This window comes from Centruroides sculpturatus, unplaced genomic scaffold (assembly GCF_000671375.1).
Source record: "Centruroides sculpturatus isolate CEXI.00-Female unplaced genomic scaffold, Cexi_2.0 scaffold268, whole genome shotgun sequence".
Lineage (NCBI taxonomy): Eukaryota > Metazoa > Arthropoda > Arachnida > Scorpiones > Buthidae > Centruroides > Centruroides sculpturatus.
In genome coordinates, this window is record NW_019384499.1 from 162,345 (window position 1) to 177,771 (window position 15,427).

General features: G+C 31.9%; 1 protein-coding gene across 3 annotated transcripts in view; it reads right to left on the reverse strand.

Annotated features, from left to right (window-relative positions):
• Positions 1-5,248: 5,248 nt before the first annotated feature.
• The window catches only part of LOC111622000 (moesin/ezrin/radixin homolog 1-like), a 76,712-nt gene continuing 66,533 nt past the window's right edge, over positions 5,249-15,427 (reverse strand). For 2 of the 3 annotated variants that reach the window (XM_023364295.1, XM_023364296.1), the window contains exons 10-15: positions 11,901-12,064; positions 11,708-11,817; positions 11,356-11,516; positions 6,954-7,188; positions 6,730-6,830; positions 5,249-6,490 (exon numbers count right to left, since the gene is read on the reverse strand). In XM_023364295.1, the coding sequence (XP_023220063.1) occupies positions 6,326-6,490; positions 6,730-6,830; positions 6,954-7,188; positions 11,356-11,516; positions 11,708-11,817; positions 11,901-12,064 (936 nt within the window). In that variant the 3' untranslated portion in view covers positions 5,249-6,325. The remainder of the gene's footprint in view (positions 6,491-6,729; positions 6,831-6,953; positions 7,189-11,355; positions 11,517-11,707; positions 11,818-11,900; positions 12,065-15,427) is intronic. The other variant, XM_023364297.1, reaches the window with a different exon arrangement.

The window sequence follows — 15,427 nt, forward strand, 5'->3', positions numbered from 1 at the left end:
CCACGTGTTCAGTGGCGTACCGTAGTGGGGGCGGCAGGGGCGGCCCGCCCCGGGCGGCACTTTTTAGGGAGCGGCAAAATTTCACAATAAATAATAATAAAATCTTGAAAAAATTTGAAACAGCCTAATCTATACTTTCATCGCGCCTACGATAGTGCTATCGTCCGGCGAAGTATCGATAGTATCGTCTAGTGAATCGGCTCGCCGGGTGAACTAATAACTTTTTCATCCGAGGAATTCCTGCGAAACCTGTTGACCTTTTTTTTCTTTCTTTCTTACTTGTACGATTCATTCGCGTTCATATACACCATTAATAGCCAATACAACTATTTTAAATTAACAGGTCGCTACACTACCACCGAATTTTTCATTGCTTGTTCTGTGACAAAACTGAATTTTGGTCTTTTAAATTGAAATACCTAAATAAGGGGGGCGAAATTTCCCTCCGCCCCGGGCGGCTGACACCCACGGTACGCCACTGCACGTGTTGTTTTGCTTTCTTTCATCAATCCGAAAATCCTATCCTGTTTGAAGACTGTAAGAAGACGAAGGCAGTTAAGGAGTAAGCCTACCTCTCTGGAGGATCCAGAATCAAATCCGAGATAACAGTCTCTAGGATTCAGCCTCTAGAAATCAGCCTCGTCCCTCGCAACCTCCATTCTGGGCCTGACCGAACTCACGATGGGTATGGAGAAGAGGTCTTTTTAGTGCCCACAGAGTAAAAAGAGTAAAAAAAATTAGCAAAAATGCTAACCTATACACAAAAAATAACTTTTGCAGTTCTAACAAGGCCAGAGAAATAATAAAACATTCTATTTTTAAAAAATTGTATAAATACGAAAAGACATTCACAAAGGTAAAAACCTTGCTTCTATCTTTCCGCCGTTTCTACGACCTTCCTTTTCCTCGGAAGGTCGTCTCGGAAACTTGTGAATTGTTTTTAAGGATTGCTAATGGTGTAGAAACGGCGGAAAGATAGACAGAAGCAAGGTTTTTACCTTTGTGAATGTCTTTTTGTATTTATACAATTTTTTAAAAATGTAATTAACGCCGGCCATAGTTTATTTTACTATTTTTACTTAAAACATTCTATGTTTATTCTTAAAATGAATTTTAGTTACTGGGTCCAATAAATCAGGTTAACCCCACGAAAATTTGAATCAATCGGGCCTAATTCGGACCACAAGAAGAATACGGTATTACTTTAATCGTCGTACAATCTTAAGTTGATATTCTTTCTTTCCTGTCTTTGGTAATCTTCAAATCAGTATGCAACATATTACCTTCGTATGCTTCCTTATTTATTAAAGAACCAAATGACCTCCTCTTCTCTCATTAACCAAATCCAATAATTGATATTTCTGATGATAATTAAATTATGTTTACGTTATATAATTATATCGCTACTTTGGAAGAAAACCGGCACAACTCAAACTTACTAGTTTTGAGAAAATCCCATGCAAAGATTTAGCCAACGTTTAACTGAATATCACTTATCTCTATAAAATAACATTAAACAACGTAAAAGATATTGCTAAAGTGCATTCTTAGAGTTAACTTTTCCATAATTTTTTCTATTTTAATCTAAACATAAGAAGAAAAATAAAATACTCCAATGGTTTCGACTTTAACACTTTAGTTCAAATTGAAATTTTTTTTTAGTAAACGGCTTTGACTTGTGACATTTAAAAAAATAAATTTTAGCTTTTATATCTATGAAGGGCAATTAATTCAAACAATAATTAATTATAAGAAAATAATTTTATTTTATAAACACGACATAACACAAAAAATTATTTGAACCAAAAAATCGGTCTGCGCAATTCTTTTGAATTGTTTATTTTCTTAAATTATTATAAAAATCAAAGTAATATTTTGGGACTACATTTTTATCAATTAACTGCAACAGTCCGGTCTTTTTAGCCTCTGTTATGCCAGTTAACTGTTCAAACTTTGCCAAACTACAGACAATGTGACACTGTTACCCCAATGGCTAGAGCAGGCTTTGATAATTCAACATTACCTACCTACCGGCCGGCCGGCCGTCCGAATACACAAGTTACTTTTGTGACACATTTTCACATAAAAATTTACTACATTTTCGTGTTGATTATGACAATCGAAAAATCGCACTTTGAGTTATGCCGGTTTTCTTCTAAAGTAGCGATATGGTAACCAAGCTAGAATATACTACACAAAGTGGCTGTGACCATAGTTACAGCGCTCTTGGTAGAAACGACGGAAATATTCCAGCTCATCGCCTTTACATAACAAATTCCACGCCTCCTTGACAAAAACGAAAAATGGGATGTATTCAAGTTTCTTCAAACATGGCGTTGCTTCAGCCACTCTAACTCGTTGATGGTAACACAGACATTTTGTTACACCTAAATATATTCTTCGAGTGTTAATTTTGTATGCTTCTAATCACTTATAACGTGATTTTCCATTCTGGTCTACATCAGTAATGACATTGCCAAAAATTTATATACATATTACTGGATTTTGTACAGTGGAGATCATGCGTTATATCTCGAATGGGTTCAGAATTTATTAGCATTTACAATTTCTTTAAAAACTCTTTCCCCCTCGAAAATTAGACGTTTTTTTTTTTTTTTTACTTTTATATGATTAATAGTAGCATTCTAACTTATGTACAACTCTTGCTTTTTCGACCAGCAATAATTTTCTGTTCTAATTGTATTAAATGCCAATTTCAGTGCCAGTCTATATCAACTCTGTTCAGTCGTGTAACACATAATTAAGCCCTATTTTCAAGAAAGCAGCTCAATTTATAATACAAGAATATAGAAAATTTCAGACTGACTTTACGAAATTGCATTATTAGAAATACAGTTTTTGATTTTTGCTATATAAAAAAATATTCAAAATAAATCATTAGTCAATGAATCGAAATTCCTGTCCACTCAAAGATTGACGTCACAAATTACAATATCTCTTAAAAAAACATGAAAGGTTAAACAGATTAAACGTATTATTTACAACTAATAATTCGCTTGCAATTTTTTAAGATAATGTAGTTTTACATCTGTTATTTTTCAGAAAAAACAATCTAATTTATAATCTTATCGATGCATTACAGAATTATCCTTTCTTTCGTTACTTTCAATTTTTATCGGTACAGTAATACCCCGAACTTACGCGATAGGTGGGACCGAGCGATAACTGCGTAAGTCGGGGTATAAATTCGCAATTTGTGTAAAATCCAAGTACAGTAGAACCTCGATTATCCGGACTAATTGGGGATGAAGGTAGTCCGGATAAGGAAAAATCCGGATAATCAAAACAAATACTTCAATTTTTCTTTTAATGATAATACAACACGTTTTCTTTTCGATGACATATCGGTGATATTAAAAGTAAATACTGTATTTAAATCGTGGTCAAATTTTCAAGAAACAAACGTTCGTATTGAATTTGGACTACTACTGACCAACGCTAACAGACTACCTATTGTTTAAAAGGCCCTCTGGTGGCGCAAGAAGACGGATTTTATAAAATAAAAAGCAGTTGAAACTGCATTTTTATAAATAAAAATTTGACAAACTATTTATCGTTTTATGACGAGTAAAATTTTTTCGTCGCGTTCACGGCTTCTAGGTAATGCGTAAACCTTCGAGGCGCGAGGCCCTTCAGACCGCGAGGCATAGGCGGTGGCCCACGTCGTCTATGCCTTACGCCGCCCTTGGTCATAGAAATGATGTAATTTGAATATAAATTATTTATAAATACGTATGTCAAGTTATATTTTTATTACTACGTAAAATATATTTAAGAGTTTACGACCACTGTGATGGGTGAGACGTTGTTGAAACAAAAAAAGTTATGCATTCCGTCACGTACATAAACAGTGTCGTAATTCGCCAAGTGCAAATCAGCAAATTCGTAAAATTTTTGTTTATTTTGAACAATCCGGATAATCGAAAATCCGGATAATAGAGGTCCGGATAATGGAGGTTCTACTGTACGATGTATTTAAGCTAATAAATGTTCTCGTTAATCTTATCTCGTCTTTTGATTCGTTCACGGTTACAAGAAATCACCATATAGTGTCTCTCAAGTCTCCGTAGATATAACAAACACAGAAATCAATAACACAAAAATTGTAGCTATGTGTCGATTCCGCGCTACACGTCCGAACATGTAAGCTGAACAATAGTATGGGGGGGAGTGAGTAATCAAGAACTGCGTGGCGCTCAAACAAAAGACGAATCGACGAGATTTGAAAATCGCGTAACTCCGGGTTCGCGTAAGTCGAGGTATTACTGTATTGATATGAATTTTTTTTTTTTTAAATTAAAGCAGATCCCACATCGAGACTGTTATACAATAAAAATATAGATATGTAAATACTGTTTTATATGGTCAAATTATAGTGCCACATGATTGGTAGTATTTATACAGTGCATTTCCTGTAAGAATGTCAATTTATGACAGTGATTATGAAAAATGGGATAGTTCGCTTTGACATTCTTCTCTGGCATCAATGAAGGTCGTAAAAGTGGAGTCTACTCTATAAGCCTATTTTTATTTTTAGTACATTTAATTTATTAGGGCTTTACTTTGATAAACAGACAAATTTTGGGGGACGATATCTCGCTAAGGGTCACACGTAGAAATATGGTTCCTTTGACTTTGCTCCTCGAGTATGCTCTACAACTTTGATAAAGTCACAACAGTCTCATTTGGAGATTGAATTGAGCCGTGTCCTTGTTATCCCTTACATTTTCAAGTTTTTAAATTGATATAAGCGCTTTTTTTTATTGTTTGATTCTTAGTTAGTTATCACTGTTGATAACTTTAAGAATCAAACATCATCTTCAGGTCTATGTATAATCCGGAAACCGTAGTTTCCGGATTATACATAGATCGCATACGACAAGAATACCCAAAACTGATCCGTAATAATTAGAAACAAATGAAACAGGTTAATTAAAATAATTTTCGAAATACTGTAATACTAACACAGATGCCCCTCTGGTCCTTAGTTTTCTGGTCGCGATTTTCGGTTCATTTTCCGTTTTTGACTTGTCCACGTCTTTACTGCGAATTGTAACTGTAAAAAATACTCTACAACCTGTTTTTAAAAACTGAATGTGAACGTTTTCAAAGTGGAGGTTAAAATTCATCATTCTTTGTAAATCACATGGCTTGTTAAGTCGCGTTGAAGTGCCATTAACGGGCTAATTACGAAAACACGGAAGAAAAAAGAAAGGCAAACAACCAGTTAGACAATAGAGCAGTGATTTTATTTTCTGTTGTTGCAGTTCTAAAAATGTCTTAACAAATAACAGTGATCGTTCAAGTACAACAATATATCTAGCACCTTTATAAAGGGCAATTGCAGTTTAGTTAAAGACCAAAAAACCAGTTAGTCTGTCTGTGTAATATAACAACCGTTTCAAAAATATTAAGAAAAGTCAAAAGCGGAGCGAAATACTCCAATTAGGTGTGGGGTAACCGTGGGTATCGATTAGGAAAAAAAATCATTACAGTAAACATGGCGTAAGTTTTTCTTTTTGCGGAAGGCACAGACATTCTAAAACCATGATATAAAAATCTTCAGCATCGAATCGAGAAATGGATAAATGCAAAAATGGCCGGTTTGGAAGTCCTCTTTGTTTCGCTAAAAAAGAAGACGAACGTGAAATTTGAAAATGTAGATGCGACAATACCATCGTCGATTGTAGAAAATAGAAATTTTTGGTCTGAATGTATATAAAAAACTATGATATAGCGATACCGAGATGTAATTTCCTTTTTTTTTTTTAGTTACTTTTCAAACGTGTATATGCAAACCACTTCTAAGACAATATACATTTATATATTTTACAGTTCCTAACTAAGGAATCACATTTTTTTTTTTTAATATTTTATTTGATCTTGTTTACGATTGCAACTACTACCTGGCTCGGTTATTCGGAAGCATTCTTAAACCAGCCTCGAAGTAAGTAAATAATTGCTCCCGATATAAAATTTACTAAAAAAAACAATCATTCAAAAAAGTCGCCAAGACTAAATTAAGTGCACAAACAACAAATTGTTAATCGGAAATGTTAATCTAAAAAAAAAAAACAAAACAAGACGTTACTAAAGGCTGACGTGGAATGCTTCAGTTAACAGTTATCAAAAAGATGGCGGACTAAGTCACGGGTTCGTTCTTCCCATTACTACTACTTTAAAAAAAATTACAAATATAATGACAATTCTATCGGCAATTCCCCCCTCTGGTGTGTTTGGTAATACGTAGAGAATGGAAAAAAAATCACAGGACGGCAAATGCGTGATAAAATGTAACAGTAAATTACATATTTTCGAACTGATCGACTCTTCTCTTGGTATTTCCTTTGCGAATCTCGCGGAGCGTCTTGTATTTGTCACGTCCTTGTCTAACGTTTTCTTGATGAAGAAGATCGTTACGAGTCAATTTTGTATCGTCCTTCGCTGTAGCTAATTCTTTACTAAGCATCTGAAATAAATCGTGAAAGAATATTTTTAATTTTAATAAAAACATTGTTACTTTCTATTTTGAGAATTTGCAAAATGTACACAACATATTGTGCACCAATGAAAAACAATCAGTGTGACACTACCTAGAAAGACTTAACACAGTTCAAGTATTATATATATGATTAGACTCCATTTTTCTGCATGGATATTTTAGGAGAGATATTAAATAACAATTTTCAATTAAATCCAGTCACTTACTTTTAGTTGGTCTTGTAAATGTTTTTCTTTTGATACTTGAGTGCTACGTTCTTCTTCCGGACGGGGTAAATTTATATTGTCGTCTCTAGATAATTCGGCTCCTATAATTAAAAGGATGAAAACTTAGATAAAAATAATTTTTTGATACCGGAAAAATAAATCATAAGAATCCCCTTGTCGAACAGTTATTCGTTTACTTTCAACGTCTAATTAAGAATATTCACCTTGCTTACCATATTCACCACCATTTGTTAATTCGTCATTTTCTTCGTGTTCGTCTTCCCGAACGTGATGGTGATTGGGAGTCGATGTTGCGGCCAGTAGTGCTGCCGTTGCCTCTTCTTGCCTGCGGCGTGCATCTTCCACTTCGTCTTGAAGCTTACGTGTTTCTTCGTCTTTCAAGTTTACCTCCTCCTGAATGCGTAATACTTCTTCTTGTTTGGCTCTTATCGCCTCTTCCTAAAATTCATTATATCCAATTACAAGATATACAAATTTGTAAGCACTCTCATTCAAATAAATGCTATTAAAAACTCTTAAATCATCAAATGTTAATTCCACAGACAGAAACAACAGATTGCGTTTGAAATATCAAGCGAGATTTAATTGTACAGAAGTCATCTTCAAAACAAAACAAAAAATTAATTAAAAAATTGAAAACTAAGTCTCAGTTTATTTCATGTAAAGTATAATTCAAACTACTACTCGCATCAAATTATCTTGCACTTCAGCAATACTATTTACATTTTTTTATTACATATTATTACATTGGTAGAGGGAAGCAGTCAAGTAAGTGAGCAAGCGAACGAACAAACGAATGGCTTAACAAAGGAAACCTTACTATACTGGAATTAGAACATTTTCAGTCTATCCCAATTCACATTTTATTAAAAAACTAGATATATGTCTTGTACGGGCAAAATACAAGTACCATCATCTGCTTTTCAATCTATGTATCAAATTTCATCCAGTTCTGTCCACTTCAAAATTCTTCTTTTCTCCTTCAGTCAAAAAGTTACGTTTCATGAAATGTCTGCTAGGGCACGCTCATCATTATGTTCGTCATTTTAATTTTTTTTTGGAAATTTTTTTAAACAACACAATATTGAACTTATTTAAATTATATTAGTTATATTAATATAATGTTCAAACTCTAAATTAGAGATGGGAAAAATCCATTCATCCATTTCATTATTGCCTCTGGAATTGAAACTGTCGGAAATGATTCAAGTGTGGAACTATTCTGACCAAACGATCTCTCAAAACTGCTTAGTCTGTTGGACTACACCAAGGGTGGCAAACGTGATATCTTATTATGTTATGTACCAGATGATATCTCCTTACATACCCTGTGGCACGTAATGAGATATCATCTGGTACATAATGCACTATAAATTTCGATTTATCATCTGTTTTTTTTCAATCATCCTTTCGATTTATCACCTGATTATCCTTTTCTTCAATCAAGTTTTTTTACATTTATTCTAATTAAAAAATAATTAATTCATTCAATTTATTTAAATATCATTATTCGAAGTCTAAAACTTTGGCAAACATAAACATCTTTAATTTAAAGCTAAATATGCTTACTACGTAGCATGCAGGCTCAAAAAGGTTTACCAAGAAATCAATACATTGTCGGAATTGCTGTTGGAATTAACGGTTTACGAGTATCATCAGTTACATATATAATAAAATATTTGTCTCTCTCTCTATTCCTAGCTTTTTGGTCGATCATCACAAAATTTTTCTTGCTTATTCTCTACGATTCTGAGGGAAACAAACTACTATTAAACCTGGACACCTGGCTCATCTCTTAATTTCATCACCCTTATTAACTCCTAAACCTTTTCCCTGATCTGTATCAAATTTTTTATATTTATTCCATGGGACTCAGAGGAAAATACAGACTTCCACGAAATTTGAATGCTCCACTCTCCTCCCGATTTGATCTTCTTCACACTTTGTAATAAACATAACAATGGTAGGATGAAATAACCAAATTTTGTAATATAGTTTTCATTTTAACGTTTATCCATCTTATTTTTTGGCCAGTTAATGTTGCACATTATCTGGTAGTTTACTAATGAAAACAAGAAATTATGAACTCTAACAGAAGTATAAATTTTTAAAATATATTTATAAATTCAACATACTCAAAACTAATTTCATTATTTGTTAAAAGTCATGAAATGCTGTCAATTAGTTTTATGTTCAAATCCAGATAAAGGGTTAACTGTTCCATTAATAGCTGTACAGTATTCATAAAACTACAAAATGAAGAATGCTGGTAGTGCAGAAACTGAAATTGTCTCCACACTCAATGTGGAACTGTTTCTAGTAGTTTCTGAAGCAATTCTGACCAGAACTATCCACAACTCTGAAAAGTTTGAGATTAGAATTGTTGGAAGTAGAAGGCATCAATGCATATTTGTCCTACATAGGATATTTTTTTTTTCTTCAAAATTCAAAAATGTAATAAGATTTCATTTCATTATTCCAGTTTTATTAAATTATGAATCATTTATTTACCGAGCTGTTTGTTAGTGATAAAACAACTGTTATACTTTAGGAGCTGTCCATAAATGATGTTCACACTGAAAGGAGGAAGGAAGTTATGACAAGTCAGATAAGGAGAATTGTCGAACTTCAGTGGACATCTGTTTATTTCAAAGTTCCTTGTATGTTTTATTTCTACTTATGGCATCCATCATTCATAAAGTGGTACAGGTTATAAAGGAGATTGGGTTTTTCTGGATGTTCAACGAGGGGAAGTAAAAGTTTCAAGAAAAATGCAGACATAATTGATGAACAATCCTAATAAAAAACTAGATGATTTGTATATGATTTGTTTTGCATGTATTCTACAAAACTGTACTTATTATTTCTCTGTATCTGGACTGATGACTATTATTTCTCTGTATCTGGACTGTTCAAAGTGGTATTCTTATGCTATTTATATTTTAAAGAAGAGATGTTATGCAAACACTTCAAGTGAATTTTAAATGGAAAACAAATGGTTGGTGTTTAGATGTAGTGGTAGCCCATACACAACTTTTACTTTAAGAGTAACACTGAAGAGGGGTTGGATGAGTATACCAACCCGAAATGCATATGTCATTTTTTAAAGAATAAAAGTGAGTTCCTAACTAAAAGTTTTTCTGTGAGTCCGTCTACCAAAAATCTTTTGGATTACAGAGACGAATTATATACATAGTACTTATTATTGATTATATACAAATTCTGCAGAGCAATGATAATTGGATTTTGTCTTATTAAAACACAAAATGTATTTGTATATACAATTCTGTAAATTATGATAAATTATCTACAGAACTCAAAAGTATTCTTACAGAAATTACATCCATATATTAACTCTGAAATCTCTGAACTTTGAGAGTATAGCAACGACTAAATAAAGTTGAGTGCAGTGTATACAGAATCGCTTTTGCTGTCTCTCTAACATTTAGTGTCAAACCCGATACAATTCAATACAATCATAGACCACTATTTTTGACACCACTATCACAGTTTTTGATGTCATAATGATTACTTGACATCCCTGATATCACAACTTTCTATAGCAAAAAAATTATGAATGTAAAATGTAGTTATTGAATGAATGTTTCATACTTATTGTGTTTCATGTATATCTGATATTAAATGGTAATAGTTTGAAAACAACTGTTCTACACAGACTTGATAGCAGCTTCTGTACTTGTAAACCTTACAGATATGTTTTTGGAGATATTCACATAACAAAACTATTAAGCTATCTTCAACTAACTCGTAAGGAGTGTTATTGATAGTACAGTTTTTGGTCATAATTTTTAAGGCCACAAGAGCAATAAAAATAACTGTATAATACTCTTGGAAATCCATGAATATGGAACTGTGTAATATTTGTACAAAAATATTTACACAAAAATCAATATCATTTCAAGTGAAAAAAATTTCAAAAAAGACTTCATAATTTAATAAATATTAGCAGAATCTGGATCATCATAAATTATTTCTATAAACTGACTTAAACAAATTTTATTTAAAAACAGTACATCAGTACACAGATAATTCAGCAGATTATTTGAGTTTTTGAATAGATCAAGTATGGATGCTACTGTGTGCACTTGTACATGTGTATAAAAACAATATATTTATGTTCCATAAGCTTGTAGATTTCAATGTCTAATTATAATTATAATAAAGAATATACAGGTATACCTCGACTTACGTCGTTTTTCGACTTAAGTCGTTCTCCTGGAACCAATTACCGACGTAAGGCGAGGTATACCTGTATCTCTTTTAGAATTCAAATTGTTTTTCCTTCTTTACAATAAAACTTGTCAAAAATTTTAAGATTAGTAATTTTACTAAGATGTATGCAATTGTTATAATGAACAATTTAACTACCAGTCGACCCCCCTATAACACTGTTGATAATTCCGTTTTATATGAATTCCATGTTGTACGAATCACTTAGATTTTACAAATACGTGAGCCGTTCACAGTCCGGCACACATATTTGTAAAATCTAAGTGACTCGCACAACATGAAATTCATATAAAACAGAATTATCAACAGTGTTATGGGGGGGGGTCGACTGGTATTTTAAATTTAAAATCTTACCAATTTAAGTTTTTCTTCACTCTCCATTGCTTTATCATGTTCTAATTTCATCATCATTTCCTGTAGTTCATTTTGTTTTTGCTCTAAATGTTCTTTTGCTTGCTGCATTATTCGTAATTGTTCTTCTAGACGACGTATGGTGTCCTGTGCTTCGACTAATTCTAAAATTTAACAAAAAAACACACATACAAAAATTATTTTTTAAGTCTGAAACTATATTATCAAATAAACTTTTGTTTTTTTTAATCTTTTTTCTTGTTAAAAATTGCAATAGTTTTCAATTTATTTGTAATTCCTAAAATTGAAATCATAAAGGTGTCCAAAGATTTTGGTCATTTTGCTCAAGATTTACCCCTCTGCCTTCTTTCCATTTCGTCTTGCATTTGTTTTAATCTTTCAGCATATTCCTGCTGTTTTTTCTCTGCTAATTCACGTGCCTCCATTTCTTTCCTTAGCTTTTCTCTGAAAATTAACCAAGTCTATCATGAAATTAATGAAAAAACAAAGTCATTACGAGTTACTGCTGACAAGAAGTGTTTAAGTACCTTTCTTGTTGTCGTGCCAATTTTTCCTCTCTAGCCTGTGCTTTCATTTGCTGTACTTCAATAGTATCTGGTTTACGGCGACGCATATATAATTCGTGATTTCCCATACAAAGTGCTAAAATACGTTTGTTGATTCTTAATCTTGGAGCAAAAAAAACAAAATCCTATAAAAAGAACATACAAAATTATCAGCTTAATAATATAATAAAGATATTCTTCAAAATCAAAAATCATATTTATAATAGAATCTACAGATAAATTTAAAACAAAGCTTGTATATTGCTATTTTTCATTATGTTTATAAGTTTATAAATAGTCTAGCATTGTACATCATAGTGTTTGCATAATAATTTAATTAATATAAAGTTATATTTTAAAACTAGACCATTGGCAATGTTCAACTGTTGTCAACAACTATAAGATCAACATATTTCATAAATTTCCTTACCCAACTGAGAATATGATCCTTTTAGATATTTATAAAATTTGATATGTTAAGATATGCTAAAGTACAAACACACAGCAGCTTCTATCAATCTGATCATCATCATCATTTAATGTACAGTAGAGCATCGGTTATCCAAAAGCCGGTTATCCGAAAGCATTCCAGTCGGCAAATTTAAATTTTCGCTAGTGCTGTGGCGTTGCAATATTTGGCTATATCTTGGGCTACTCCAATATTTTTTTGTTGGTGTGCATGGTTTAGTTGGCAGCACTGGCACTTTTGTGTGGTGTTTTTCTGAGGACTGTGCAGCATTGCCATTCCTAGTACATTTGTACTTTTCGGGTACATTTTGCCCTTTCGAGCACATTAAAAGTACACTTAGATTTTTAGTACATTTTGACTACATTATAATATTTCAGTACTATTTACGGTACAAAATAATATTACATGCCTTAACGAAAAAAATGTGAAAAAATTAGTTCAATAAAGTCTCACTAGTGTCACCACTTGCTAATTAGATTTACCCAATCACAACATACACATGGTGTATATCGGTCGACATCAACAACATACAGATAGTTGCACATGCAAATGTTATGACTCAGTGGTCCTATTTCACGCGTGTCACATTCTCACGAGGACCTCGACAAAATTTTTTCACGCCACATGGTCCAAACAGTTCAACTCTGTCAAACAAAAATATTGGACAGATAAGGAAATCAATGATTTTAAACTTTTGTCATCAATAATATCAAAATAGCCATTAAGTCAGAGTCTATTACACAAAATAGTTTTGAAATTGTACAGTACAAATAATATAAATACTTTTATATTATTTTCTACCACTATAATTTAATTCTTAATTATGAACTTCAATTTTAGTAATCTTGGTAAAAGAAATAACTTTTTTTAATTTGAATCTGTCCACGCATATTTAATTTATAATTTNAAATAATTAAAAAATACTCTCTCTCTCTCTCTCTCTCTCTCTTAATTTAATTTATAACAATTATGTTAAATCTAATTCAATTAATGTTTAAGGAACTATCTTGTTTGCCTTTAAAATATACAGTAGAGCGTCGTTTATCCGAAAGCCGGTTATCCGAAACGTCGGTTAGCCGAAAGCATTTCAGTCGGCAAATTTAAATTTTCGTTAGTGCTGTGGCGCTGCAATCTTTGGCTATATCTTGGGCTACTCCAATATATTTTTTGTCGGTGTGTGTGTTTTAGCTGGCAGCCCTGGCATTTTTGTTTAGTGTTTTCTAAAGACTGTGTGTCGTGCTGAATCGAACGTTTTTGATACTAGTTCAATTTCTAAAGTATATATTTTTTGGTTTTTATATTTTTCAATATATTTATTTTGTTTGTAAAAAATAAAGAAATAATTTTTAACAATACAATAGCCACAATTATTGTTTTAAAAAGTTTACTTTAGGCTTAACATCAATGAAAATTCAATACAAAGCGACACACAACGGAGAAAAATTTCAACATGGGATAGGTTAATATATTTTTTCGTATATAATTGATTATCCGAAAAATAAGTTATCCGAACAACCTCAGTCCCCAAATGATTCGGATAAATGACGCTCTACTGTAGTTTCTTTCTTACTATTTTGTATATTTTGAAATAACAACAAATACACACTCCTTCACAATTCACTTTTATCATTTGAAGCACCTCATTATTAATTTAATTTAAACAATTCATAAATTATTGTAATTCTTTCAGTATTAGAAAATCAGAACTACTACTTAGTTTTACAATGATTGATAAAGTGAGGTCAATGCCTTGCAACATCTTTTTGGTTCAGATTTAAGTCAATGACTACTCTGTCTACCATTACAACCTTATTTTATAATGCAAGCTTATAATAAACCATTTTATAGCAAAAATTACCAATGAGCAAACTCTCTAATCATGTTATGCTATCTATTATTAAAAAAATTCATTAAAATTTTAAACCTGTTTTCATAGGAATATAAAAATTACAATAATCTCCTTCAGAAAATGGATAAAAACTTGATTATATATAAACCATATATATTTACTAAGAACTTAATTTAATGCTGTTGATCTGTTTATAAAAGTTAGTCTTTTAATAAATTTTAAAATTTTAAGTTCTCTCTTTAGCATTTAAAAATCTTCAATATTAAAATACCTATAATGACTAAAATAGCATCATCATAGAAAAATTAAAAGTTGATAAACATTATGCAACAAAAATACATGTTAAAAACAAATAATGTACTTTTCTGTTTGCATTATATGACTAATTAAAAAACTTAAATTAATAATTATAATTATTACTGTAATATAAATTTTCTTGACAAACTGCAATGAGGAAAAATTTTTAAATATCTTAAATCTATCATTATATCATACAGAGATCATAAGTAAATCCTCAAAGTTACAACAGCAGCTTAAATTGCCTTATGTGAAGTCCAAACCTTTCACTAGAATGTTGAAAAAAGAAATTTGTTACATAAAAGCATTTTTATCAAACCAACCATCATTAGAGAAAAGAAAAAAATTGTGTTTTGTATTAAAAGACACAGGTTTGCATTAAGAGATACAGACACAGTTTTGTATTAAAAGATAAAGGGAGAGAACAGTGAATAGAGAATTTTCACCTGTCACTCTGATGGTCATGGGAAAAACAAAGGAAAGTGTCTTATTATATAACTATCTCATGAGACAGTTGAAACATTTTAGATATAGCTGCAACCTTTTAGAGATAGGAAAGAAAACACATTATTGCAAATTATGGACAAGCAATCTTGAAGTTCAATATTAACTTCATATGAAAATCAGACCCAACAAATTTGATGAGGATGCCAACCTTAATCAGATTTGGTCCCTATCATCATCAGGAACCAACTGGAAAGCATGTGGAGGTAGATGAGAACCAATATGAATGTTGGAGCATGGATCAGAATCCTTTAAAAGCCTGTCTCTCCAAGGATGTAGGATCTTTTTCCTCCAAGAAGATCCGTGATATTTCCCCTAAAAAGATCAACATTCCTATGCTAACCACCAGTTCTAGACTTGGTCCAACATGAATGGAGGACTGAAAAAGAT